General features: G+C 48.4%; 10 protein-coding genes and 4 non-coding genes across 14 annotated transcripts; 9 read left to right on the top strand and 5 right to left on the bottom strand.

Moving 5' to 3' along the window:
- Positions 1-262: 262 nt before the first annotated feature.
- BDV37DRAFT_288792 (S-adenosylmethionine-dependent methyltransferase) lies at positions 263-1,703 on the top strand (the record flags this gene model as incomplete). The annotated part of the gene is made up of 3 exons (XM_032088325.1): positions 263-331; positions 401-700; positions 771-1,703. 3 exons carry the CDS (start codon positions 263-265, stop codon positions 1,701-1,703), a joined length of 1,302 nt encoding a protein of 433 aa, XP_031935454.1.
- Positions 1,704-1,896: 193 nt separating this feature from the next.
- BDV37DRAFT_264096 (40S ribosomal protein uS19) lies at positions 1,897-3,394 on the bottom strand. Its single transcript, XM_032083632.1, has 5 exons — positions 3,240-3,394; positions 3,150-3,168; positions 2,876-2,933; positions 2,417-2,713; positions 1,897-2,353 (listed from the first exon to the last, which is right to left on the bottom strand). The coding sequence occupies exons 1-5, from the start codon at positions 3,255-3,257 to the stop codon at positions 2,284-2,286; spliced, it is 462 nt and encodes a 153-aa protein (XP_031935453.1). The 5' UTR covers positions 3,258-3,394; the 3' UTR covers positions 1,897-2,283.
- A 537-nt stretch (positions 3,395-3,931) lies between these two features.
- Positions 3,932-6,059, top strand: BDV37DRAFT_276365 (uncharacterized protein; the record flags this gene model as incomplete). Its single annotated transcript, XM_032085551.1, has 2 exons — positions 3,932-4,039; positions 5,079-6,059. 2 exons carry the CDS (start codon positions 3,932-3,934, stop codon positions 6,057-6,059), a joined length of 1,089 nt encoding a protein of 362 aa, XP_031935452.1.
- Positions 6,060-6,559: 500 nt separating this feature from the next.
- BDV37DRAFT_264090 (ATP-dependent (S)-NAD(P)H-hydrate dehydratase) lies at positions 6,560-8,477 on the top strand. The gene is made up of 6 exons (XM_032083631.1): positions 6,560-6,739; positions 6,820-6,859; positions 6,914-6,960; positions 7,015-7,025; positions 7,081-7,113; positions 7,181-8,477. Exons 1-6 carry the CDS (start codon positions 6,649-6,651, stop codon positions 8,057-8,059), a joined length of 1,101 nt encoding a protein of 366 aa, XP_031935451.1. The 5' UTR covers positions 6,560-6,648; the 3' UTR covers positions 8,060-8,477.
- A 502-nt stretch (positions 8,478-8,979) lies between these two features.
- On the top strand, positions 8,980-9,690 carry BDV37DRAFT_37853 (putative adhesin). Its single transcript, XM_032090533.1, has one exon. It carries the CDS (start codon positions 9,124-9,126, stop codon positions 9,478-9,480), a length of 357 nt encoding a protein of 118 aa, XP_031935450.1. The 5' UTR covers positions 8,980-9,123; the 3' UTR covers positions 9,481-9,690.
- BDV37DRAFT_37852 (DNA replication licensing factor MCM7) lies at positions 9,691-12,615 on the bottom strand. The gene is made up of 4 exons (XM_032090532.1): positions 12,181-12,615; positions 12,000-12,130; positions 10,036-11,947; positions 9,691-9,969 (listed from the first exon to the last, which is right to left on the bottom strand). The coding sequence occupies exons 1-4, from the start codon at positions 12,499-12,501 to the stop codon at positions 9,901-9,903; spliced, it is 2,433 nt and encodes an 810-aa protein (XP_031935449.1). The 5' UTR covers positions 12,502-12,615; the 3' UTR covers positions 9,691-9,900.
- A 273-nt stretch (positions 12,616-12,888) lies between these two features.
- On the top strand, positions 12,889-16,790 carry pex1 (AAA family ATPase peroxin 1). Its single transcript, XM_032090531.1, has 4 exons — positions 12,889-13,072; positions 13,136-13,375; positions 13,434-13,512; positions 13,566-16,790. The coding sequence occupies exons 1-4, from the start codon at positions 12,962-12,964 to the stop codon at positions 16,757-16,759; spliced, it is 3,624 nt and encodes a 1,207-aa protein (XP_031935448.1). The 5' UTR covers positions 12,889-12,961; the 3' UTR covers positions 16,760-16,790.
- A 477-nt stretch (positions 16,791-17,267) lies between these two features.
- On the top strand, positions 17,268-17,341 carry BDV37DRAFT_t228. The gene has a single exon. It is a non-coding gene; the product is annotated as a tRNA-Asn (tRNA).
- Positions 17,342-18,520: 1,179 nt separating this feature from the next.
- Positions 18,521-18,594, top strand: BDV37DRAFT_t229. The gene has a single exon. It is a non-coding gene; the product is annotated as a tRNA-Asn (tRNA).
- An 81-nt stretch (positions 18,595-18,675) lies between these two features.
- On the top strand, positions 18,676-18,749 carry BDV37DRAFT_t230. The gene has a single exon. It is a non-coding gene; the product is annotated as a tRNA-Asn (tRNA).
- A 1,853-nt stretch (positions 18,750-20,602) lies between these two features.
- On the bottom strand, positions 20,603-20,676 carry BDV37DRAFT_t227. Its single transcript has one exon. It is a non-coding gene; the product is annotated as a tRNA-Asn (tRNA).
- A 771-nt stretch (positions 20,677-21,447) lies between these two features.
- BDV37DRAFT_288784 (uncharacterized protein) lies at positions 21,448-22,494 on the top strand (the record flags this gene model as incomplete). Its single annotated transcript, XM_032088324.1, has 2 exons — positions 21,448-21,493; positions 22,310-22,494. The coding sequence occupies 2 exons, from the start codon at positions 21,448-21,450 to the stop codon at positions 22,492-22,494; spliced, it is 231 nt and encodes a 76-aa protein (XP_031935447.1).
- A 761-nt stretch (positions 22,495-23,255) lies between these two features.
- On the bottom strand, positions 23,256-24,772 carry BDV37DRAFT_291242 (kinase-like domain-containing protein; the record flags this gene model as incomplete). The annotated part of the gene is made up of 2 exons (XM_032088892.1): positions 23,256-24,263; positions 24,318-24,772. 2 exons carry the CDS (start codon positions 24,770-24,772, stop codon positions 23,366-23,368), a joined length of 1,353 nt encoding a protein of 450 aa, XP_031935446.1. The 3' UTR covers positions 23,256-23,365.
- Positions 24,773-25,521: 749 nt separating this feature from the next.
- On the bottom strand, positions 25,522-25,744 carry BDV37DRAFT_288782 (uncharacterized protein; the record flags this gene model as incomplete). The annotated part of the gene is made up of 2 exons (XM_032088323.1): positions 25,522-25,539; positions 25,589-25,744. The coding sequence occupies 2 exons, from the start codon at positions 25,742-25,744 to the stop codon at positions 25,522-25,524; spliced, it is 174 nt and encodes a 57-aa protein (XP_031935445.1).
- Positions 25,745-26,052: the final 308 nt, after the last annotated feature.

Here is a 26,052-nt window from a genome sequence, read left to right as displayed (position 1 = left end):
TATGGGTCCAAAGGAGACAAGTATATATAGCAACTTAGTTGACTGTCTCCCAGACTATTGCTGAATAAGCCCGGAATACCATGTCTCTAGAAACCCTTCTCCCTTCCGTACACACTAAAGCTACACCAGGTCCAGCACCTGGAGGTTTGGGAAGAGGTCTTTTTGCTTCAAACACCATCAAAATTGGGGAGGATGTTTTGCATATTACCAGCCCTTTTGTAGCTGTGTTAGACACGCCGCGACTGAGTGACACATGTTCAGGATGCTTTGGGAGCAAACCCGTCCACCATGGTGGTTCTTTGAAAAACTGTACCGGGTGCAAAGTGGTGAAGTATTGTGACAAGGTCTATACTCCAAGCTACACATTAATCCAACACCCGGCCACTGACATACATACCAGGAATGCCAAAGGAAGGATTGGAAGTTTGCTCACGCATACGAGTGTGCAATTTTTAAGAATCTAAACCCTCGCATTTTGCCGAGCAATGCTCGGGCTCTTTTACGGATGATCGTGCGCAGTGAGCGTCAAAAATACACCAACGAGGAACTCGAACTCTTCTCCCAACTCGAGACTCACATCTCAGAAATCCGTGACCAGAGCCCCGAGCAATGGGAGCGTATCGCCTTATCTTCAAAGGCCGTCAAGGCTTACTCCGGAACAGACATGAAGGAAGAAACGATATCCGCCTTCGGCGCCAAAGTGAGCAAGCCATCTCAGCCCCAGCTCTCACCGTACCTGTCCCCAAGCTGTCACTGACCTATCAACCAAGCTGGAATTAAACTCTTTCAACCTCACTAGCATTGTCTCTGACCGCATGGGCCTCTACCTACACCCCTACGCCGCCCTCATCAACCACAGCTGCAACTACAACGCCGCCGTCGGCTTCGACGGCGACAACCTCTACATCAAAGCCACCCGCCCCATCCAACAAGGCGAGCAAATCTTCATCTCCTATGTCGACGCCACAAACCCAGTCCGGCTCCGCCGCTCCGAACTCCGCGAGCGATACTACTTCGACTGCCAATGCGCCAAATGCGCAAAAGACCTCGTAGCGCCAGAACACAGCTTCCTGGGTCCAGAATCACAGTATGACCATTCCGCCATCGAAAGTGCAGAAACAGAAATCTACGAGCTTCTGGACGAATGCTCCTCAGCCGTGGCAACTGACCCCAAGAAAACGGCCGAGAGATTCCAATCATCCATTAAGCGCTTACGACAGATTGGCCCTTGGCCCGTTACCGAGCAGCCTCTCATCTCGCTGAGAGATGAGTTGATTGCCTCGCTGCTGGCAGACCAGGATTTCAGCTCTGGGCTTGTTCAGGCTGCTGTGCGGTACCTGCGTGTGGATCCTGTTGTTTATGAGGATGAGCGGCATCCTGTTCGTCAGTTGCATGGGTATGTACTGGCAAGGGTGGCGGTTTTCCTGGATGATGGAGCGGATGGGGATGCTAGTTTACTTAGGTTGGTGGGTGTGAAAACGGAGCCTATGCTGCTTGCTTGGTCTGTTTTGAGTCGGCTTGTGGAGCTGGAGGATGAGGCTTGTACAGTGCCGAGCTTTAAGCGGATTGTCAGGTTATTATTTAATCATGTGAATGAAAGGCTTGAAGGGGGTAAGGAACCGAAGGACAGGGGAGATGATATACGGAAGGAGTGGGAGAAGGTTGAGCTAATTGTCGATATGGTGCTTGAGAAGGAGTGTTAATGTGGATCGGCTTTCTCGCGGGAGGTTCTGTGCCTTTAGCTTGGGGACCAGTTTGCCCCGGCATTAGCTTCGTAACTTAGGTGCCGGCATAAGTATGGGGTCCAAGCGCAGCTTGCGTTAAAAGCAGATATTGGGTGCTGGGTGGAAGTTGTATCGAATGGATATATGTCAAAATGTTGACTATATATGCCAAATGCAACCAAGACACCAGAGCTACGGCGGCTAAGACTTAACGAAAAAAAATTCATACGAGATACGAGTGATAACAATCTATGTGAAAGAAAAAGAAATCGTTAAATTAGACCCCGTTCCCTAGATAAGTAGGGAAGGGAACAGGTGGTCTTGCCTCGTCCCTTTAGGGCTAAGGACTGAAGATCTCCTCGTCATGGGAGTAGGAATCCGTGGTTCGTTCACATGCCGACAAGACCTTTATATTGAGATGCAAACAGCTGACCCGCACTTGACATACAAGTTGGATGAACCCAAATAGGCACAAATGGTATCCATCGCTTTTGATTTCTTCTCCCAACACAACCGGACGCCCAATCCTCCACGCGACACTCCAGAAAGCTTTTCTTCTTTACTTGAGGGGAATGAAACGAGAAGAGTGGGTGGCACCGATACCGGGACGACCGTGCTTGACGGGCTTGCTGTGTGGTTGTTAGACTATGATTCTTCACGAAAAAGAATATAGAACTGGGTGCAGAACGTACTAGGAGATGGAGAATTCTCCAAGGTAGTGGCCAACCATCTCGGGCTTGACTTCGATCTGGTTGAACTCCTTACCGGAGTAGATACCGACAACGGAGCCGATCATCTCGGGGACGATGATCATGTCACGGAGGTGAGTCTTAACGAGGTCGGGCTTCTCGTTGGGCTTAGCCTCCTGCTTGGCCTTACGGAGCTTCTTGATGAGGCCCATGGGCTTGCGCTTCAGGCCACGGTTGAACCTACGGCGAGCGCGGGCGTGAACGACATCGCGGAGCTGTTCGGAAGAGAGGTCGAGGAGCCTGTGATACGTCCATGTCAGAAACGGCGCCTTTGCAAACATTTCCATCCGTTACACCCGACTCCCACGAGGATAAACAATCGTATCTTAGATGCCATCGGTCATATCGCTCATTCGGAGTCGGGAGTAGGTGGTTCCGGGGTTTCTTCAAGTTGTCACGTACTGGTCGAGGTCAATACCGCGGTAGGAAAACTTGCGGAAGGTTCTCTTGGCCTTGATAGCTGTAAACCGATAACCAGTCAGCGCCTTGTTCGATGGATTCCTCGGTGATTTCCCGTTGCATCGCGTTTGCCGGATTCATTTTCGCCCCCTTCGCTCCAAAGCTCATCCATTTATATCCAAACATCCGTACGCCCCATCGTAAACGAATTCCACAAAACGGTTTGCATTTCTCAATCGGGTAGCAGGGAAGGGAAAGGGTTCTCTCGTCAACGTACCGGCAGCCTCCTCAGCGTTCTAATACAAATACACGTTAGTATAAAAGTCTTTCAAGTAAGATTACTCATGCCAGACGGATATGCACTCACGTATTCGGTGTCAGCCATTTTTGCGGGTGTTCCTCTCAAGGTCGCTTTTCGAACAGCACTCGAAAAGCGAAGGGACAGTGGGTTGTCGTGGCGTGTCGCTGATAAACGTTCGTCGGGCCAACTCTTGTGCTCGACGCTGCGGTTGGGAGGTGGGCTGAGATTCGTCTAAGCGACGGCTAGGGTTGTAAACCTAGAAACTAGACCCGTTGTGGATTCCTGGCTATAGGGTTATCTGCCGCTAGCCCTACATTATACTTCCCGATCGGGAAATTTAAATGGACGTTGGAGATTATGGCCGTTATCATTGGCTGTTTAACCATATGTTTTATCGCTCTGATTAACTGGGGCTTACAAGTGGCTAGGTTTCCCATATGTATTTAATGCGCGTAATACAATTTCGCGCCCCATAATTGATACCTGATAGACAGCTAGTCGGCTTACGCGCATCTACGTGATATGGAATAATTCGTGGAGGTCAGATAATCTGTATTGGCTATCAAGGAGCTTTTCAGCTCACGTATGCATAATTCGTAACTGCATCAGAGAAGCCTGAGACAAACAGACTTGACCGAAATGGGCCATTTCCCTCCCAATACTGCGAATGACTGCCAGATTTCTGGTCCCCCACGAGATATCACATATTCTTCGATGCTCGCACGAGTGAAGACGCTTAGTCGAAGAGACCGAAGCCCATGTCCTCATCGGACTCCTCCTTCTCCTCCTCCTTCTCCTCAGCGGCAGGGGCGTCACCGCCGGCAGCGGCACCGCCAGCAGCGGGGGCAGCACCACCAGCACCACCGGTGGGAACGGTAGCGAGCTTCTCGGCACCCTCAGAGATCAGCTGTAGTGAGTAGATGGTCAGTAAGCGCCCTGTAGATCTCTATCACCCAACGTATTACGAACCTGCTGGAGGTCCTTGCCCTCGAGCTCGGAGATGAGCTTCTGGAGGCGCTCCTCATCGGCGTCGATGCCGACGGAAGAGAGAACGCTCTTGATGTCCTCAGCGGAGGGGGTGGCGTTGCCAGCCAGGGCAATGAGGAGGTAAGCGGCAAGGTGCTTCATTTTGAATCTGTACAAGAATCACTTTGTCAGAAAATGAACTTTCGCCGGGTACAACAAGATCATCGAGAGCGCAGCGCGATGCTGTAGGTTATAAAACATACAGATTGGTTTAATATGTGAACAAGAGAATCAATCGATTTAACCGCAAGTTGGGCGGAGACTGAAACGTCGAGTTCGCTGAGGGTTAGCGATGTGGATGGAGGAAAGTCGAAGATTCGGATCGCCAAAAACGCAAGAAAAGTGCGTTGCGGCTGGTGGTTGTGGCTGGTGGCCCAGGCTCCCTCTAAGCGAGCCTGTGGCGCATGCATGCTTGGAGGGTAGCATTCTTACTAAGGGAACCCTTCCGGATGACTTGGTCAGGCACGTGATCAGTCGCTTCTAGAAGACAGGATGGCGACTCGCTGTAACTTATTTAAACCGCCGGCGCTCTCGTCCTAACGACATCGTCAGTCTATTCTCTGTGTATCTCAGGGCTTCGGCGTCGTCTTTGATTCAACCCAGCTTCTTTGGTTGAGCTAGGGTGAGAAGACGGCTATTCTCGAAGTCTCGAGCTTTAAAACTTCAGGTTCTGCCACAGAAGAAGTCATGAAGTTAATCCGTCACACTAACCACCGACGGTGAATCTGCCCGCATCACTTCTTCTCTGCTACCGAGACCTGCGCATTTATATCTGCCTTAGGCGCCAAGATGAGTGTAGGAGTGCCTGATCCCGTTATTCTGGTGATGTTTCGCTGATTTATGAGGCAGTTCCTCGATTCCGTTCTTTCATCTATCGAGACGGGCAAACCGTCTCCCCTACCGCCAGTCTCTACCACACAATCAGCGCCCGTCTCCTCGTCAACTGCCAAGTCAGAGGCTCGCAGGCCCATCACGACCCCTCGCGATGCCGCCGAGCGGACAAGTAATGCTGCAGGTACGAAACGCAAGGCCGAGGAGCTGCTGCAACGTCCTCAGAAGCCTCTTACCCAGGTATCTAGCAGACCACCACCTTCTAGACCAATGGCTGCGGCTGTAACTCCTAAGCCCCGTTCTACCACTACATCAGCTGCGAGGCCCGCCGTAAAGAGCAGTATATCAACGTCATCGGCATCACAAAAAGCAGCTCCGGTGTCTTCAAAGCCTCCCCCGAAGGGATCGTTTGCGGAGATAATGGCAAAAGCAAAGGAACTGCAGCAGAAAGCCCCAACGCAAGCGGGCATGTTCAAGCATCAGGCTGTACCTAAAGAGAAGCTTAGCAAGATGGAACGCAAGAAACGAGCCATGGAAGCACAAGCGAAGGAAAAAGATGCACGATCGGCAAAAAAACTCGGCACTACGTCTGGTCCAGCAGCAGGTAGCAAAGCCAGTGATGGAAAGCCTGCTAGGAAGCGGGAGCCTGAAGCGCTGTCGTACAAGGGTACTGCAAGGCCAACACCATCTGCGGCGCCGGAATACAGAGGTACGGCTGGCTTACCTGCTCGAAGCAATCCAAGCGACCGGAAAGCACAGTCTCGAGCGAGCAAACGATCTAGGATGGACGAATATCTTGGAACAGACGAAGAAGACGAGGGAGATTATGCAGAGGACTACGACGATTACTACTCCGATGCATCATCGGATATGGAAGGCGGATTTAATGATGTGGAGGAGGAAGAAGCAGCCGCATTGGCAGTTGCAAGGAAAGAAGATGAAGAAGAATGGCGCGCGGAACTTGCAGCCAAGCAAGCGAAGCTGGAGCGCCAGAGGAAGCTCTCTACATTGGCATCCCGACGACGCTGAGGCTATAACGCAGTCTTTTCCCTTCATTTCGCTTTTTCTTTGTCAGTAATTTTTGTTCAACTTCTTCGGCACATTTTTCTTTTGGCTTGGAACGGAGCATCAGCGAGAAATACCCGAGGGTGCATTACATATGACATCTCTTCTTTTCCCCCTTATTTCCTAGTTTCTCTTCTCTCTCAGGGCAACTTCTGTTTATGATATATTTTCTGTGCATTAGCGAGCGTCATGGTGTTGATAGATAGGGCGGCAACGCTGCTCTTCTTAGTGTTATCTTGTTTTTCCCTTCCATAACCCTAGCCGGTGTTTTGCGTCCTGTTTACTAGGTGGAGAGAGGCGTCATTCTTACATGTTATGCTTATTTGAATTTGTATGAGAACTGGAATCCATGGACAGGATTCTTATCGCCGGATCAGCCCCACTTTAGTAGGCGGTGACATCACAGGCCATAGTCCTCTTAGTGCTTGCTGCTTCTCTTGCACCTCACCTCTTGCTCTCTTACACTTCTCTCCTCTATGATCAACATCCTCTCTGTTGCTCCATGTGTTGACTCTTTTCAATTGAATAGCAAGCTTCTGTAATATAATCTATCATGGATGTTCATCATATAACCACTTCGCCCAAGATTCTCTTCAGTAAGGTACGCAAGATTGTGCCGCCTATGCTGGAGAAATTCCACAAAGGTTAGTCTTCCTTAGTCCACAATTGGCGATCCATGTTATCGTACCATAGCATAAGAACTCTGTATTAATAGTAAGCGCAGGCCAGCATGGACGGGTTGCCGTTATTGGAGGATCACTAGAGTATGCCCACTCCTCCAGCGCGAGTACGTACAAGTCGTATTGACCCAGGTCAAGTTACACAGGAGCTCCATATTTCTCTTCCATGGCTTCGGCACGACTAGGTATGTGACTGAAGTAATGGCCATGAGGGTGATTACGTTGACTAAGCTTTGTAGGCTGCGATATGGTAGGCCGCCTGAACCTATCTCACCATTCATGCGATGGTTCCTGACAAAGAGCAGAGTCATGTTATTTGTGAACGATCTGCAGCTACTGTAAGCTTATGCTGTGCCATTTCAGTTGGCTTATGCGTTGAATACCTTGACTCACCAGTCTATGCAGGTTATCAAGTCTTATTCCCCGAACCTAATGGTTCATCCTTTACTACCAAGTAGCGAGTCTGTAAAGGACCCCAGTTCGATTGATGCGCTTAAGCTTGCTAGCCCCATCGTGGCAATGCTATCTCGCCTCCATGCCCTAGTAGTGGGACCGGGATTGGGCCGTGACGGGGTTACGCTGAAAGTGGTCACAGAGGTCTTGAAGGAGGCGCGGTCCCGCTCAATACCGTTTGTCTTAGATGCCGACGGACTGCTGCTTGTCACAGAGCAACCGGATCTTGTTAAAGGATACAAGGAATGCATATTGACGCCTAACGTTAACGAGTTCAGCCGGTTGGCCAAGGCGTTGAATATCGAGGTTCCCAGCATGGCGCAGATCGAGTCAGATGGCGGTGACAAGACCAGTCGAGAAACCGAAGCCTGTGAGAAGTTGTCGCAAGCTCTTGGTGGTGTGACGATAATCCAGAAGGGACCGCACGATGTGATCTCAAACGGTGTAACGAGCATCGTCAACGATATCGTCGGAGGATTGAAGCGCAGTGGAGGCCAGGGAGACACGCTCACTGGATCGTTGGGCACGCTGCTGGCCTGGCGAGCGGCTTATCATAACGGACTTTGGGATTCCGGTGAAAAAGATAACCAAAAGGAGGCGCAAAGTAAGCAGGACATTCAGGCGGAGCTTGAGTCATCGGACAAGAGAATGTCCCCTGCCACAACCTTGTTGCTTGCAGCCTGGGCAGGCAGCGGGATTACAAGAGAGTGCTCTCGCCGCGCTTTTGAGGCGAAGGGCAGGAGCATGCAGGCCAGTGACCTCACTGATGAGGTTCATGAGAGTTTTCTGGAGTTGATCGGTGAGCCGGAACAATCGAAGATGCATCTGTAGATTTTCTTCATGTCTCGCGATAGATGATTCACGCTAGCCATTCATGTCGGTTGCCTTCTATAAACCACAAGTTTAGAGTTTAGAGTATCGTAATTTAGCTTCTTGCCTTGGTTTTGCAGTCTTCACGTAAGAACCCTCTCGCCTAGAACCACTATAAATAGTACATTCATCAACGACGGCCAATGGAGACAAGAGGCAGTCAGGTGAGCACAGCATTGAGAGACAAACCATTGACACGATCTATCATGTACATAGAAAAGAAGGAGTCATTGACTCAGGTTCCTCGCTATGAACTCGCCACCATTCGCCATGTTCCAGGATGGCACCTCGCTGGTATACGAGAACGGCAGCAACGAACATGTCTAGCGAACCTAACATCCCATGCGGAAATGACAGCCTCTTATATCGACCCAACCACGGTACAAGCAATGATAGTAATAGTACGTAAAAGGGTTCTTGAGTGCTGACAACTCAAGAGCGACGTCTCAAAAATTTCCCTGCCACCTGCGTCATCCATATTTTTTTTTAGAAACAACTACATTGGAAGATGTATCCGGCAAGAATATACCGAGCCAAAGCTTGGTAGTTCCAAAGTCTAGACTCAAGATCCGAGGGTCTCTCCCCCGCAATATCGCCTCAGCGAATGCCACGATGGTTTAGCTCGACACCATGCCACTGATTCCTGTGTCGCATGTTCCAGAGCTCGTATCCGAAGACGCCAGTTTGTGGCTCCCAGCTCACCTGACAAACTCTAGATGCAAAAAGGCTACACGTTGAGAGACATGTATTGAAAAATAGTGTCTGCGTCTTCAATCCTTTCCCAAGGTCGTACTTGGAAGCCTAACTAGCTGCGGCCGGGTTCCAATCTCTTCATACCGAGTCATCCGCCGCGTGGTATATAAGAAGCAATGGAAACCACCATACTCAAGCCGAAATAGAGCATCAGACAAGCAAGCAAAAGCTTCCAATCTTCAGTGAAAGCTTATACCGAAGCCCACTTCTCAACTTACACTCTATATACTCTCCTCAATTCTAGCTTTGATCACGCATACCTAACCACCGATATGCAAACTCTCTCTATTCTCACCAGCCTCCTGCTGGCCACCTCCTCCGTTGTCCTGGCCAATCCCACCAGGCCCGTCTGCGGCACCTGTAACCCTCTGTCGGGCCAAAACAACTGCGACATCACGACCTCGTGCATCAACACGGGCACCCGCTTCCATTGTGCTTGTCGCGCGGGTTACAAGGCGTCGACGAACAACAATGATATCACCAAACAGTTCCGGTTGAACATACCCAATTACCAGTTCCTGGTCTTCACTCCCGAGTCAACTTCGTGTAATACGCTCTGCGATAATCCGTTCGGAGCGGGCCCGAATCTGTGTGCTGAGGTGCCAATTCAGAATAGGTGCGAGGTGTAAGAGATTCTTGATGGTGGGTGGGAATTGGTGACTATGCAGGTAGATATTGCGGTGGTTGAGGGTGGTGAAGCCGTACCTAGTAATTCGATATTGGATGGCTGTTGTCAGAGTTGATCTACATTCCTTTGTTGACCTTAGCGCTATGGCTTCAGTTTGTCGTTCCTTAACCTGAGCTCTAATTGAGACTTTGATTCTGTTTTCCACTGGTTCAATTGGAAATCATATTGAGGTATATATTGGTCCTGGACTCCATTGAGAAACACTATGCACCATAACACCTGTGCCAAATCTAGCCTCTGGAAATATCATCAATTCGGGACAATAGACAAAAACGATAAGACGCGATTAGCCCCGATTAACTCATGGCAGGTAAACATTAGATATTCTTTTTCAATGAGAACTATGGTGGAATACCCTTCTTTACATATCCATATCCGCATCACCACCCACAAACATCAGCCTTGTGCCGTTGCCATTAATTTGCCAAATCTGGGAGAAGCACCATGTTAGCAACTGTCGAAACCAACAAGAAGGGGTTTTGTTGGAAACACTTACTCCTAGCTGGTCGTACTCGTCGATGGTCACCTTCAGTTGATCTTCAGTGAAGCCCTTAGCAAGCACACGTTCTCTGATCCTCCGCATATTGAGCTCGCCGTCTTCACCCACGGCTGCCGCACCGCTCTCCCACATGGAGCGAATGAGGTGGTAAATCTTGCTACTGGGAGTCTGGTCCGCAGTTCCTTGGCCATCATTAGACAGAGACGCCTTACTGACCTCAACGAGACGCAGTGCCTCATCCACGTCCTCCGGAACAACCTCCTCGCTAAAGCGAAGACGAGCGAGGGCCTGTGAAAGACGAACAACGCCCAGTAAAGTACGTGGGGTGACATGAGCGAACTGCTTCTTCTCGCTCTCATCGACCTTCTGTTGCTTCCTCATCCTTACATACGCACCAACCATGTAGTCCGAGACGGAGGCAGGAACGACAGGCCGGTAGGTACGTGCCTTCGCAATGTACTGGCGAACCTCACTAGGCGTAAACATGACTCCCGCATCTTCATTTTCGGGGTGCTTGTTATGCATATGGACATAAGTGACGTGGTGTGCCAGTTCTTCATCGGAGTCGCGTGAAGGAGTGTCGAGAATGAGAAACATGACATCAAAACGTGAAAGCAAGGCGGCAGGAAGGTTGATATTTTCGACTGGAGAAACACGTGGGTTATACCGTCCGTACAGCGGGTTGGCAGCTGCCAAGATAGATGTGCGAGCATTGAGAGTGGTTGTGATTCCTGCCTTCGAGATCGAAATCGTCTGTTGCTCCATTACTTCGTGGATAGCAGTTCTGTCAGAGTCATCCATCTTATCAAACTCATCAATGCAACAAATGCCATTGTCCGCCAGGACCAATGCACCTCCCTCCAGCACCATCTCATCCGTCACAGGATCTCTCATCACGGCGGCCGTGAGACCAACGCCACTGCTTCCTCGGCCAGTGGTGTACACACCTCGAGGAGCGACCTTAGCAATATATTTCAGCAACTGAGACTTGGCAACACCAGGATCACCCATCAAGCAAATGTTGATATCACCACGAATGTGCATTCCGTCGCCCATCTCTTTCGTGACACCTCCAATGAGCAAAAGAAGCAAGGCCTTCTTCACGTCAAGGTGGCCGTAGATCTCAGGGGCAATCGAGCGTGCCAGGTACTCATACATGTTTCCAGACTTCTGGTGTTGTTCGATCTTGCGGAGAGTCCGGCTGTCCATCGCAAGTTCGTTGTAGGACTTCTTATGTTGCGTAATATGCTGAGCCTCCATGTAGGTGTCGGTCAGCAATCCAGCACGGATAGCTCTAAATCCCGTGTATGGGGTGGGCAGGAAAATTCCTGCAATATCAACCACATCACCAGGGTTCAATTGTCGTGTCAGGCTGCCATGGCAGTGAACAGTCATTGTGCGGGGAATATGACCGACGGGGACCTGATCTGCCATCTCCTGAATCTTCACCTCTTGGAAAGGAACAAACTTCGAAGCACGAGTAGACAAGAACAGCTGTCCCTTGGAGTTGTTCTGTCTACACTCTTCTGACATGCACTCTGTCATAGGAAGGTATGATTTCGTAGTGATTGGTTGGAAGACCTCAGACCCACAGCGATCACAAGTGTAGGCATTGATTTGAACGGCTGGCTTGACATCCGAGACACGAGTGGTTATGCCGCGGACAGTGATCAAGCCACCGAGATGCTCCGCTCGTATATTTCGAACGGCAAGGGCTTTGGATTCACGTTCACTGCTTGATCCGGAGGGAGTAATTGGCTTGAAGTTCAGGGTGTATCGACGGGTTAATTCAGGGGGGAAGATCGAGGGCGTTGCTGCTGTGTCCGTGTCGGCTTCCATGGCCATTGTCATGGCCACGTTCCGTTTTTCACGCTGTGACATGATAACATCCAGTACATCATCCTTGAATCTGTATTCGATCAGCCTTGGGGCTCGCCCAAACATTCGATTATACCACATACGTGATCTCCTTGGTTTCCTTGGGCATGACAGCATCGGCAGCCTGTGAGAGAACATCAACGTAGCGCTGGGTGTTCTTCTGCACGGATTCAACAAGCTTAAGTTCTACGTCCTCCGGGAGTGATTTCTCGAACTGCGATCATGTCAGCCACTGTGTCGAAGAACAAATAGTCGAGTACTCACGGTAGCTAGATCATCAAGTTCGATGAGAATATTTGTGCGCTCGCGGTCTGCCACATCCTGGAGCATCTGCATATATTTCAATTTTGGTTCGCGGCGCCTGCGGCTTGATCCTTCTCTTTGAGCTCCATTCTCATCTTCTGCATCATCCATAAAGTCATATTCATCGCTGGTGCGGTCTCCATCAATGTGTAAGTCTTCGATAGCTTCAGTCGCAGCGGATGCAGAAGCTGATTCGAATGTTTTGAAGTGCGTGAGGAAATCCTTGAAGGCGTCCAATTGCGCCGCATAGTCAACAGGAGCGTGGTACTGAAGCAAAGCCATGATGCGACAATGGGATGAGCCAGTTTAGTCGACAAATTAACTGGCAAGTGATGCGAATGGCGTCAGTACTAAACTCGCATCGATCTGGGGGGCAGAAGGAAGCGGCGGGCGTACTTTTGGTGTTCTCTCGGAGAAGTTGGTAGTGGATCAAATTCGGAACCCCAGCAACCTTAGACCCAGCAACCTGAGGCGCAAAAACACGTCGCGACACGAAACCGACGCGTTTCCATTCCTTATATTACACTAGTCTCAAAAAATACTAGTGATATATGCACGTGTATCGGAGCGGAATAAGCCTCGGTCCGAAACCTATGGGCCGGCCGGCTCGGCGAACGGCGCATGGCGGGCGCTTGATTGCGGAGTCGATGTCCGGGGACATAATGAGCTGCGGTCTTCTCTCTTCTCCAAGAGCTCTCTGCTACTTTAAAACAGAAGACGCATACCCTGTCAGCGCCCGAGAATGGCGCCCAAAAAACCCTCCACCACGGCCGAAGTTGCCCTCGTACCTTTAAAGAACTGTCTAGTGAACTTACCCCCGTCGCTGGTTGCACTGCTAGTCAATGCCAACAGTGTAAGCTAGCTCCTCATCTATTGTGGATGTCAATTGACTTCGGAAAACCTAATTCTTTGCCAGGCTGCACAAAATGTGATTGTCGAGCTGCAATACCGACCTACATCCGGAAAGGCCAGCGGCAATTCGACACAGCGATCATGTTATCTGGGGTGGACAGGCATGCCAAGCAAGCGAAAGCTTGCGCCAGTTGTTGGAAAGGATGGCATCAATAGCGGCCCCTCTTCTAGAGAACAAGACATTTCTACTGTTGAATTGGATACTACATTTGGGAGAGTCTTGGGCCTTACCGAAGGACAAAGAGTACGCTACGCACATTAACTCCTACCCTATATGTCTCGGTATTCTAATACGATGCTAGGTCGGAATATTCATTCACTTGGACCCTCCGGTAGCGCATACCATCAATATAGAACCTCTAACTCCTGAGGACTGGGAAAGTATGGTGTTCACCTTCGACAATACTGAGGTTGCATTTACTGATTGACCACAGTCATTGAGTTGCACGCAACTTTTCTGGAGCTTAACCTTCTGTCTCAAATTCGGGCTCTTCCAAATCCAACATACAGCGCGGCTCAGCCAGACCATATGCATCCTCTTGCGCTGCATCTTTCCCCGACATCCACCGCCAATATTGTCATTACGTCTCTTACGCCCGCGCCATCGGACACCTCCCCATTCGCCAAAATAGCACCCGACGCGGAGGTTATTGTTGCTCCGAAAGTGCGTCCCAAGAATACAAGAGGGACCCGAGGGGACAGTAGGAGTGTTACTGGGAGCAGCCGGAGAAGCGTCGGGGGGAGGAGTAGCGGAAGCACCGCGCGGACAAAGAGTAAATCAGACTCGACAAGCAGAGGATGTCTCTATTTCAGAGGTATTGATCGACAGTGCTCTGAGCAGTACTTCGATGGAGAGTCAGAAGATGATACCAACAAGGGCTTCCGTGTTTGGGTAGAGCCTGATCTACTTGCGTCAAACGAACTTCGTGGAGCCAACTGGGCTTGCATCACCGTCGTTCAACCTTCCGGCCTGAAACCTCCGCTTGACCCTCAACAACAATTGAATCAAGCAGAACAAAAGTCAAACGAGGCCGGTGCTCCCACCACAAAGCTTGTTGCCAAATTGCTTCCTTGGGTAGATGCTCCGCACAGCGAGCACTTGGCTATGTCTACGCTGTTGTGTTCCGCTCTTGGTGCTGAGGGCATGGTAGGTGGCATCGTCCGTGTAGAAGCAGCCCCTCCACCATTGCAAAAATCTGCTGTCAAGTCAATCAAGGTCTATCCCTTCATGGGCGACACATCCAAGAAGAAGGATGGGTTAAAATTTGGTGCTGATACCGCAGCTGCAAAGGATGCGCTAGCCGAGCGTATAAAGGTAATATATGGTAGCCCTGGCTCAGAGAAGGGATTACTGTCGGGGCCTTTGACAGATGGGATGGTTCTCCCGAAAGCAGATAATCAGACAACGGTGTCTGCATTTGATGGTGCTATAATCCGATTTGATCCTCCCCTAAGGGCCGCTTCAGAACCAGCATTCGGGTGGCTGCAGGGATCAGAACAGAAGCTATCACTTGAAGTACAGTCTGAAATTCCCCGACCTTTAGATCAAGGCTCGTCCCCTATGCCCACGGAGGATACAATACCATCCGTTGTACCAGAGATGGTGGGCATTGATAAGATCATCGCACAGTCTCTTGATAACCTAACTAAGTCGTCGTCGATCTTGTTGACGGGCGGACTTGGCTCTGGAAAGACACAGCTTAGCCACCTCCTGGCACATCGACTTCGAAAAGACCACCTCTTCAATGTGAAATACTTCTCTTGTCGCAAACTCGTCACTGATGAGACTCGAATCTCCAATATAAAAGAGACTTTGAACCGCCTTTTCATGTCCGCTTCTTGGTGCTCTCGCCTAGGGGGACAGTCAGTCGTGATCCTGGATGATCTCGATAAACTGTGTCCGGTGGAGACGGAGCTACAGGTTGGAGGAGATAATGGCCGCAGCCGTCAGAACAGTGAAGTGATCTGTTCTATGGTGCGAGAGTACTGCTCCATGAATTCTTCAGTGGTTTTATTGGCGACTGCGCAGTCAAAGGAGTCGTTGAACAACATTATAGTCGGAGGCCATGTTGCCCGTGAAATTATTCACATCAGGGCTCCGGATAAAGAAGGCCGACGGAAGGTACTGGAGCAGCTGACAAGTCAAGATAAAGGTGCCAGTATCACTACGAACGGCCATGCACGAGAAGCTAGTGCATCTACCCAGGGCTCATGGTTAGATCCCTCGAATCCAGATAGCCGCCCGAGCTCTGCTGGAGCAGACGGTTTTGTCTTGAGTCGGGATATAGATTTCCTTGAACTTGCTGGTAAAACGGATGGATTTATGCCTGGCGACTTGGTTCTACTCGTCTCCCGAGCGAGAAATGAGGCTTTAATCCGCTCTGTCCAAGAGCTATCCGGAACATCAAAGGCGATCACCCTCGGTGCTGACGACTTTGAAAATGCCATCAAAGGCTTCACACCGGCCTCCCTTCGTAACGTTACTCTCACGTCTTCTAGTACAACATTTGCCGGCATTGGTGGCCTGCACGAGACTCGCCAGATGCTTTTAGAGACACTCCAATACCCTACCAAGTACGCTCCCATCTTTGCACAGTGTCCCCTGCGTCTACGGTCTGGATTGTTGCTCTATGGCTTTCCTGGTTGCGGGAAAACCCTTCTGGCCAGTGCGGTAGCAGGCGAGTGTGGCCTCAATTTCATAAGCGTCAAGGGTCCTGAAATCCTGAACAAATATATCGGTGCGAGTGAGAAAAGCGTACGAGACCTGTTTGAAAGAGCTCAAGCTGCTAGGCCCTGTGTCTTGTTCTTCGATGAATTCGACAGCATTGCACCCAAGCGTGGTCATGATTCCACGGGTGTCACAGATCGCGTGGTCAACCAACTGCTCACACAGATGGATGGTGCGGAAGGGCTTTCTGGAGTCTACGTTCTCGCCGCGACTTCTCGGCCGGATTTGATTGATCCTGCACTACTGCGTCCGGGTCGTCTCGACAAGTCTCTACTCTGCGATATGCCGAACCACACAGACCGTGCTGACATCATCAAAGCTGTCAGTTCGAAGTTAGTGATGAGCGACGAAGTTGCCGCTCGCCTAGATGAAGTCGCTGCGAGAACAGAGGGCTTCTCTGGAGCTGATCTTCAGGCCGTCGTATATAATGCCCACCTTGAAGCTGTCCATGATGCTCTCGGAGATCACAATGCTGATAAGCCAGCAGCCAAAAGTAATACCAAGCAGTCGACGAGTACCAGTACCAAGTCCTTCATCCAATTTCTTTACTCCACATCAGAGCAGGCCAACGGAGCAGTATCTATGCCTCCACCTGCAGCTGTTGCGGCCAAGCTCGACGCGATCAAGAGTGCCCGGCGGCGCCAACGGCAGATTGCGCAAGGCACAGCCAACGCCGCGACTCCTGCCACAAACGAGACCACTCAGGAGGAGCCTCGTCAAGAGATTATTATTAAATGGGAGCACATGGAGCGGTCACTCAACACAACACGTAGCTCACTCAGTCCAACAGAGCGACGGCGACTCCAGGCGATATACCGTGAGTTTGTAGTGGGCCGGAATGGCGAGATGCCTAACGGTGAGGGCAGTCAAGAGATTGGGGGGCGAACAAGCCTGATGTGATTACACAGTGATATATGTACATTGAGCTTCAATAGATCTGTATAGACGATTGTATATGGAATGTATACTACCTGTAACGCCGTTCGCTTATATGCTATTAGTAGCGGGGGTATTAGCGATTTGTCCAGCTATGATGACAAAGCACAAGACTCACGGCCCGAGTAATGTTGAGAAAAGGCAATGATCCTATACTTCAAAGTCAAGCTAAAGACTGGGTAACAGATAAAGAAAGTAACGTAAGTAAAGCATATCTGAACTCGCTCGGTGATGGCTAAGCAGATATCATAATACTGGTAGTAAGAGATATACTGTACATAGGATATATGGAAGCTAACGGGTTTGCGATTTATTCTTTATGTGGTCAACGTCAACATACGTGGGAGTAAGTAGATGCTGAACTGAAGAGGGATTCCAGTCAACGATTATACTCTTAGTCATAGAGGTTTTCCATGGCGTTTGTTTTTATTTGGATCATAATGCCAAAGATTTTGCTGGAATGCAACAGCTCGTCTCGGTGGCGCAATTGGTTAGCGCGTCTGACTGTTAATCAGGAGGTTGTGAGTTCGATCCTCACCTGGGACGGTGTTTTCTTTTTGTTTTTGCATGTTTTCCTACTTTGTGTCCTCTGCAACTTCAAGCCACCAACTAACTAGACAAGCATATATGGTAGGTAGTAAAGCCGACAAGGTCATCCCTCTACCTGGTCGAGTCTTTTTTCTTGGACCAAAAGGCATGAACAAACTCAGGTGGACACTAACCCGTGGAAATAGTATATGAAACGACACTGCCCTGCCTAGTACCTGAGTTATCAATCAATCTATTAGTAGCCTTGCATTCGTTCAGGAAACTAGGAATAGACGCAAACGATGATTTGATGACCAGCCCGAAAGATGAATTTACTGCTATCAAGGAGCAAGTAGAAATTACCAGGCGGAATAGAGATGAGGGGTGGGAGAAAAGTGAGCGTAGCAGGCGGATTTCAGTAGTGATAAGCCCAGTCCAGGTCTGTCTACAAACGAGGGAGACACGGTGAGCAAATAGTACAACAAGGAACTTGTTAAGTCGGAGATCTTTAAGCGAGCAGTTTAGCCAACGAGTTCAGTGAGGTAGCCATACATTTGATGGATTGCAGGATCTAAACCACGTGTCTACTTCATTCGACTGAATTGACCATCCTATGGAAGAATGTTATTAGCTCGCCCTGCTGCTAGCAGATAGTTAGTTAGTTGAACGAACTCGTGTAGGGAACCTAATCAATGTAGAACAGCTGTTAAGAGGGAAGGAAGTCACCACTGATCAGGAGGCCAATGTTCAGTTTTTGAAGTTAGGGCTACAGTTATTGTGCCACCAAGTAAAAATTCGGTCCAGGAGGGTACTGTTAGGTATACAGGCACGCTGTTGCAAAGATTTAGATTCAGGACTGAATCTAGAGTACACACATCCGTGAAAAGGCCAAACCAAGCTCCTGGCCTTATTCTGCAGCGACACCGGATTAGGGCTATTCTGCCTATTAGGTTCATGTACTCCCTGCGATATACATAACAGCACTCACAAGCCCGCATACTGGATGCGTACTTGAATTATCAGAAGTTCAAACTTTCTGCAACATCCTGTTCAATACTTTCGGTACTGAAAATAAAGCAAAAACCCCGAATTTACAACATTACGGGGTAGGTTGCCGCTGGGTAGTTTATAGCCGGAAGCCTCTCCATTTACTCATTTCTATACAAAATCAAGCTCACGACTGGGTGTGCATCAGTCGTCTCGGTGGCGCAATTGGTTAGCGCGTCTGACTGTTAATCAGGAGGTTGTGAGTTCGATCCTCACCTGGGACGTCTCTTCTCTTTTTGCTTTGCTGAAGCTTCAATGCCCATCCGGAATAAGATAGAAGACTCCAGCCCAAGTGCCCATCAGCCGTCTCGGTGGCGCAATTGGTTAGCGCGTCTGACTGTTAATCAGGAGGTTGTGAGTTCGATCCTCACCTGGGACGTCTTTCCTTTTTGCTTTTGTGATATCTTTTTACTATCAGGATATTCGGGTAGGGGAGTGGTTGTATGTTGCATAGAAGCTCGGGTAAGCTGGGTGAAAGTAGAGCAGGACGTTATCCCCTGTGGAAAAGACCATCACCCTAGTTCGTGGGACTCGTAATTCGTCACAATCATTGCAGTAAGAGAAAAACAAACCCACAACACCATGTTTCTTCTGTTTCTGCAAATTGAGTTTCTGCGCTGTGTCAGAAAGCTGCCTTGCAACACATAGTTTGCTGAATGGAAGCCTTTCAGAGGGCTAGGGCATTGTTGGTTACAGTAATTCAGGAGTCGAGGTCTACAGAGCGAGATAGCTAGATGAGTCTCTCAAGTCATCTCAGTCATTGCGGTACTAAGGACTCGCTGACCAGGGGTATTTGAAAGAAGCTTGATGCCCCGTAGTATCCTCACTCATGTAGGAGGGTAGTTGGAGACCAAAGTAGCAAAAGAACGGCATTGACATGACAACCCAGAGCGTAATAAGATTGGCGGGAAATTAACTCATACGTAAAGCGTCAGTACCTCGAGAAATAGTGTATCTATATCTCTTCTCTAAGTGCTGGTAGCAGTGATGGGTCTTGGAGGCGTTTGGCGTATTGTCAGTACAGCGCTATAGGTATGGATCATTTAGTATCGACTGTGTTCTGTATATTGTTAAGGAATAAATTCCAGAATCTAGTGTTTCAATACCTACAGTCAGGTATTTGATATTTGAACCAGTGAATCTGGTCCGAGGATATCCAACCATAGACATACTTTTGTAAAACAGTGGGATTGGCCCTAGCTTAATCCGTCTGCCTGACCTCGACGGTGGGTATCATTGCCTTTCACAGCTAGGTAAATCCTACATTCTAGAGCTTCTGTAAACTTCACTGGTTTATATCGTTTGGGGAGGCTGTTTCACTCCCTAGTTGTGAGAAGAATTTGCTCTAGTTTACCTATGTCTGGAGAGGGTGTATGCAATTTCGAGTGTAGTGTTGGTTGTCTCCAGATTGCTTTAATCCCTAAAAACAGTATACTCTACGATAGGTAAATAAGAATAGAAAATGGGGGGCAAATATGAAGAACCGAATGGAGAGTTCTGAAACTGAAGGAGCAGGGCAGAATAACCAAAGGACGAAGCGAGTGAGGCAATAGAGAGAAATGGAACCCAGCTTCCCGACTAATTGATATCCAGTGTTCTATATCCTCTCACGACCTAGTATTCCTTAATTAGCGCATGTCGCTATCCAAGAAAATCGACCAAATTTGCTATTGTTTAAACTACTATCATGTTCGCATCACAGTTGAGACGATTGAAACAGTAGACCCAACCTCATTGCTCATCTCTCACTGCCGCTATGCCACAATGATAGAGGCTTGGTTCCTATCCTGCATAAACATCAGATGCAGTATATACTTGTTAGTGCCCTTCTTACTGTAATGAGCCTTGCTCAGGGGTTGTCCCAAAGTCCTTTAGACTCAATCATGCACTTTAACTTCATTACAAGCAGTAGAAAGAATCGTTAGGGCTGATGAGCATATCAGTCACACAAAAGGACTTCCTGTTCCTAGCTTCAAGTGAACCACCATCCAATGCAATTACCGTTGCTAAAGTTTAGTTGAGCAAGCGTCTTACTATTCTTCCACTCGTAGCATTATGAGGTTATGTTCCACCTATAATACATATGTCTGGTGTCTTTCTCAACGACCAATCATCCTTCCTCCTACGGCACGTAAAGCTGGGTACAGATCCAGTATGCACAACAGAATAGAACAGTCACCTATCCGGCAGGATAAACGGGAGCAAAAGAATTGCTCGGGGCAAAAAGACAAACGTCCCAGGTGAGGATCGAACTCACAACCTCCTGATTAACAGTCAGACGCGCTAACCAATTGCGCCACCGAGACATTTCTTATAATATTGCGTCATTTTATTTGAATCTATTAGCCTATGGCAGAACTTGAACTAACTACTGCCCAAATTGTCTTTACTGTTGCTATGGAGCTTCACTCCATGCCCCTAGAGAAGGAGAAGGAAAAGAAGGAAACAAAAGAAAAGCGGGATAATGTGTTAAAAGTGTTACAGATTAAGTAGATATTCGACCCAGGAACTATACAGTCTGATTGACTCCCAGTATTTAAAACAACCCTATCTATTATACATACTTTATATCCCGGTCTTCATATGACTTGCCTGGGGCGCGTGGGTATGGAACCTCTGCTCATTATACAATATAGAGTATTTGACATCGTTCGATTCCAGCAGATGTATCAAAGCTCGGGCCAGTTTCTCTTGTGCTGTACCAATGCCATAGATTTTGGCTGAAGAGATATTGGTGTAGTTTTAGAATATATGACACTTTTTTTTACACCGTTTCAAGTGTAACGAAATGTAGAATTAAGGACTTTCATCTTCATGAAGTATTGTCAATATAGTCCCTGTAACCATAAAATTATGGATTTCTAAAAAAAAGCACGATATTAAAGTATGTGTTACGAATAGTCTCCACCCACCATTAGGTCCAAATATTCTTGGATGCTTCCACTCCAAATCATCAACCGTACATATTTGGGGGGTAAAAATGATTAACATATTATTCATCATGAGGAAACAGGGCAGAACGGTAGAAGGCTTCTGTCTCTTACAATCATCTCTCGGGACTTGATTCGATCCGCAAAATGTCCAATAAGGAAGCCCAATATGACTGCTACAGCCCCGTATATGGTGAGAACCTGACATATCAAGCGCTAGGTGTCGGAAGGATCCACGTGGTTTCGGTTCTCCAGAATGTATGGAAGGATTGGCCCAACAAAGCCATAAAGGAAGATTTCTAAGATAGCATGAGATATATTTCCCTTGTGTAATATCGGAGGTAGTAAGAAGCCACTAGAGACTATGTAAAGTCTTACCTACAAACAAGGTGATGATAATGCAGGCTATGATGAATCCTGTAAATGACCGCCAGCATTAGCCCCATGGCTTCTGAGGAACAGCCGCGCCAGGCATTTTGACTGATCTAGGTGAGGTGTTACAGCCAAGGCATGAACCAGGTTGTATGGTTGGATTGTAGATCATAGATGGCAGGGTACGCTTAGGACAAAGGATGATTAAATCCCTGTCGCCCGCTGTAGGGAGCTACTATGCTTCGAACCATTTTATTATACTGTATGGATTGTACGAGTGTTCGTCAATAACCTTACCATAGATAGAGTTTGAGATTTGTAAACGTGGACCTTGAATGCAAAAATGGGGTAGTAGAGTGGAATGCATAACGTCTGGTGCAGCGGGCCGTACCGTGAAGTCAGAATGCTAGTGTACCTTGAATGCCAGGACCAGGGACTTCCAAGGTTAATCTATCTACATACAAAATCATTAATGCATGGTGACGAGTCCTCTGCCATGAGAAAGTGGCAAAAAGAAAAGGCCCAACCCCATGTTAGCTTCAACAAACAAGATTATACACTCCTCTTGAAGGTTGCTTTATTTTAGAGAAAGGTCTACCCGAGGTCACGATCGTCAATACTGATGCTACGGACATAGGACTCATCGTCTTCTCTCGTATGAAATTGCACTCCGCCATCATGGATACCGAGGCAGAGATGATGTTCGATGATATCGCCAAAACATACGAAGCCACCTTTGCCCATGATCCCAGTCTATGCCAGGTTATTGATCAAACCCTGGATCTGCTCGAGCCCAAATCCCGTGTACTTGATGTATATTAATGGCGTAACAAGGAGCTTGGCCAAACCCCATATTTCCTTCCCCGACAGTCCGTGGGGATTATGGTGAGTTCGAAGTACAACTTCAACTGCCTATAGCAATTCTCCGCGCACACAGAGGACTGCTATACGGCTGCAATCTTACCTAAGGCACTATGCAAAGGAAGGTAGTGGATGGAACTGAGCGGCGACTAGTTCTTCATGAGAAGTTTGAGATCCGGGGGAGCCAGTGTTACTGCATACTAGGTATCAACACGTGGGAAAGGGTCGAGAAGCAAGCAGTGGATATATATTTGAGTTTCATAGGATCTGGGCTCCAGGTATGGGGTTCTACAGATGTCGACACTTAGCAGGAATTGGTTCGCCACGCCGGTAAGGTAAGAATATAACCGGCGTGAGTTGACTATCCTGAACTTGAATTTGCTCCTATTGAACCTATCTTGGGATTCTTTCATGTCTGATTATCATTATATGAACCCTAATATAACCGTACTTTACGCTCGAACAACCACCATCTGCATCAAGCTCGCCGTATATTCGACCTGTAAACCATAACTTAAGTCAGCAAGCAGGCCAAAATGAAGGCGTACGTACCACAGGCTGACCCACGGTGGCCGGTATACCAGCTGAGGTAGGTACCACAGCGAATCAGTGCGATCTCCAATCAAACAAGGAGCCTCACAAAACCATGTTGATTTCATTCATCGATATGCAATGTAGCAGCGTCAAATAGAGGTTGAGGATTGGTGTATTTTATTTTTGATATACAGGTAAAATTCCGTTCAACTGCGGAATGGACAAGTATATCCATTATGCAAGGATTGCTGGAATTACTAAACACAAACAAAATATCCAGAGCATACACACCTGGCCATTATGGAACCATGTGTATCTTCTCAAACTCAGGCAGAGCCCATTTGACCATCCATTCAGACTCAAGAACCTGCTGAGCAGAGGGACGATCCTCTGTCCTGAAGGAAAGCATGGAGCGCAACATTGACAACAGAGCATCACGTTCTCTTGATTCAAGTGGAGGCATCCCCTCCTCTATCCGCGGTCGCTGTACGCTAGTTTCAAAGTGATCCTCCCATGATTGATTTACGGATTTGGGTCGGCCAATTGGCTCTCCACGCTTGGTGAACTCGACTCGACCTGCCTCCCACTTTCTCCACCATTCAGCTGGCAACGGGCCCAGTAACCCGATCTGTTGGCGAGTCATATCATCTTCGTTTGTTAGGAAGCCTTCGAATGGTGACCTTTGGGCAATAATATCCCAGATGGTACAGGCAAGTGTCCAAATATCGGATGGAAAGGTAAGAGACTCATTTGGCCGAAATCGGGCCTCTGGGGGGCGGACCAGAAGAGGTGTACGGGACTTGAATCTCTTTTCTTTCGCCGGAGGAAATGCTTCACCAAAGTCTGAAACACAGATCTTGGCTTCTGGGAGTGTTACATTTTCACTCGCTTCCCCGAGCCAGACAGGTGAAACACCATAATCTGGGACCCCCGGTGGGAGTTTTTGGCCATCTAATCGATTGACTGGCTCAAGTACCAGCTCTCCATACTGCTCATATAACATTTCAGCAGATAGCTGATCGAATTGGCGGGATAGCTGGAGCAGAATATTTCTACGATGAAGGTCTCCATGGACAAATCCCGCTGAATGGATATGCTGGACCGCCATCACAAGCTGCGCTGCTGTTGCCCGGGCTACCTCAACCTGGAAAGGCTGACCCATGATGCGCTCTTTGCATCGGAGAGGCTCATTCTTGCTGGGCTAGATACCAAACAGACATGGTTGCCGTTAGGGCCTTTCAGTGTTGAACCTATCCCAGATTGAAGGAAGCATAGTTTTGTCTATGTCTGATAATTCCGATAGTTTGCGCAGCACGTTGTTCTCGGAGTGGTTCGAATCTGCTGTACAGAATTTGACTGCAACATATTTGTTGGATATCTCGTCCCGGGCCAGCCAAATCGTCGAGTATGTACCATGGCTGAGTTTATGGACTATCTGATAGCGATTGCGGAAACGGTCCCCAATTATTACTGGATGATAGCCCCCAGCCTGGTAATATTCCATTCTTTCCACATCTTCAATAGGTTCGTACAAGACACGAGTTGCTTCCATGGTTGGCCCCATTGATTTGGATGTAGTAAGAGACAATGCACGGGAGGTTTGATGAGAAATGTATAGCTGGCTTGCCTTACAAATTAGACCACAGTGAGGGAAAGATGTGAGCGAGAATAAGGGCCTAAGGAGCAACAGGCATGATTTTCTCATGACTTTATGATTGCAAAGAGTCGACAGGAAATGACCTGTCAACCTTGTTCACTCAACACGTACGGAAAAGGTCCTTATTTTGAACTTCAAAAGGAAGGGCGCTTAATCTTTGATGTTGGTCTGAGGTGAACTTGCTTCTGACTAATCTGCCTTGCCCAGCACAAGCCCTATTCTCGATCTTTGAGATCGACGTCAGGACTTGGAGTGCTCGAGTCACAACCTGGTCGTAGACATGGCTGGATGAGAAAACTATATCCGCAAATTCAATCCAGCAGAGAGCAGTTCCAAGACACAGTCTCGTTCCATTTTAATCCTCGGAGATCAGGTACTCTAGACTGTTTACAATTATCCTAGTTCACCCGTACCTGAGGTCACCGTTACCGAATAGTTCCAGAAGGGCATTCAACTCTAATAGCAAACCATCTGATCTCTGCATCTCGGCGAACCACCCAAACAATATACTTTGGTGTAATGGCTGCATTGTCACTACCACCAACTATATACCCCTATGGTCCAGTGGAAGAGCCAAGGCCCGAAAAACTACTACTTTTAATAATGTTGTACGGGAGACCCTGTATTTATATGCCAATAATCCGTCCAGCATACCTCAAACTCCCCTGTCCCGAAGCGAATCTCTGTGGCGATGACAGGCAAAACAGATCTCAATCCTGCGATTTGCACCACTCTGGAGAATTTTAAGTTGTTCCAGACATAGGTATCTAAGAAACGCGACAAGAATGTTCAGCCGATTACGACAGCTCGGGCATCTTTCGTAGGTTATTAGGGAACCTTGGGAAGGTAGGGAATCGTACTCACTCGCGGCTTCAGCATGGCAAGGACCAACTCAGATGGAACAAAAAATCGTGCAAAAATGAGCTCGACGATTCCGACATGACTGAAGGCGATACCGACCGTTATGAACAATACATTTTTGTCGTCCGCGAGCGCCAGGATATGCCCTTTCCAAGCCATGGTGCTATGTCTCTACCAAGTGCCTGGGCACCGGGAAACCGAGGTATATTGTATTTGACTCTGGTGAAGAGCGTACACGCGACAGCGCCGTATATCACAAGCTTGAAGGTAACAACCTTCATTATGACAGCAAAAGGGTTTGGAGAGGCCGGTATAATCTTGAGACAAGAAATCAGCAAAGCGTCTATATAATCCTCAAACTTAGCGCAAGCTAATACATACGACCATAGGGTGTGGAGAACAGGGCTTCCCGTCCGCTCAGCCGTACTTAAGCCACACGCCGGGAGGTTAGTAGTTGGGTGGGTGAC

This window comes from Aspergillus pseudonomiae (assembly GCF_009193645.1).
Source record: "Aspergillus pseudonomiae strain CBS 119388 unplaced genomic scaffold BDV37scaffold_129, whole genome shotgun sequence".
Classification (NCBI taxonomy): Eukaryota; Fungi; Ascomycota; class Eurotiomycetes; order Eurotiales; family Aspergillaceae; genus Aspergillus; species Aspergillus pseudonomiae.
This window is presented reverse-complemented; position numbering and strand designations above follow the sequence as displayed.

What these genes read in the sequence shown, in the direction of transcription:
- BDV37DRAFT_264096 (XM_032083632.1), bottom strand. An exon ending in CGCGGTATTGACCTCGACCA is followed by an intron (nt 2,714 to 2,875) that starts GTACGTGACAAC and finishes GACGTATCACAG; the next exon opens with GCTCCTCGACCTCTCTTCCG. An exon ending in GGAGAATTCTCCATCTCCTA is followed by an intron (nt 2,354 to 2,416) that starts GTACGTTCTGCA and finishes ACAACCACACAG; the next exon opens with CAAGCCCGTCAAGCACGGTC.
- BDV37DRAFT_264090 (XM_032083631.1), top strand. Translation starts at nt 6,649, where the DNA reads ATGGATGTTCATCATATAACCACTTCGCCCAAGATTCTCTTCAGTAAG. An exon ending in GCTGGAGAAATTCCACAAAG is followed by an intron (nt 6,740 to 6,819) that starts GTTAGTCTTCCT and finishes TAGTAAGCGCAG; the next exon opens with GCCAGCATGGACGGGTTGCC. An exon ending in GTGAACGATCTGCAGCTACT is followed by an intron (nt 7,114 to 7,180) that starts GTAAGCTTATGC and finishes CAGTCTATGCAG; the next exon opens with GTTATCAAGTCTTATTCCCC.
- BDV37DRAFT_37853 (XM_032090533.1), top strand. Translation starts at nt 9,124, where the DNA reads ATGCAAACTCTCTCTATTCTCACCAGCCTCCTGCTGGCCACCTCCTCC.
- BDV37DRAFT_37852 (XM_032090532.1), bottom strand. Translation starts at nt 12,501, where the DNA reads ATGGCTTTGCTTCAGTACCACGCTCCTGTTGACTATGCGGCGCAATTG. An exon ending in AAGGAAACCAAGGAGATCAC is followed by an intron (nt 11,948 to 11,999) that starts GTATGTGGTATA and finishes GATCGAATACAG; the next exon opens with ATTCAAGGATGATGTACTGG. An exon ending in ACGAGTACGACCAGCTAGGA is followed by an intron (nt 9,970 to 10,035) that starts GTAAGTGTTTCC and finishes TGCTTCTCCCAG; the next exon opens with ATTTGGCAAATTAATGGCAA.
- pex1 (XM_032090531.1), top strand. Translation starts at nt 12,962, where the DNA reads ATGGCGCCCAAAAAACCCTCCACCACGGCCGAAGTTGCCCTCGTACCT. An exon ending in TGCTAGTCAATGCCAACAGT is followed by an intron (nt 13,073 to 13,135) that starts GTAAGCTAGCTC and finishes ATTCTTTGCCAG; the next exon opens with GCTGCACAAAATGTGATTGT. An exon ending in AACTCCTGAGGACTGGGAAA is followed by an intron (nt 13,513 to 13,565) that starts GTATGGTGTTCA and finishes GATTGACCACAG; the next exon opens with TCATTGAGTTGCACGCAACT.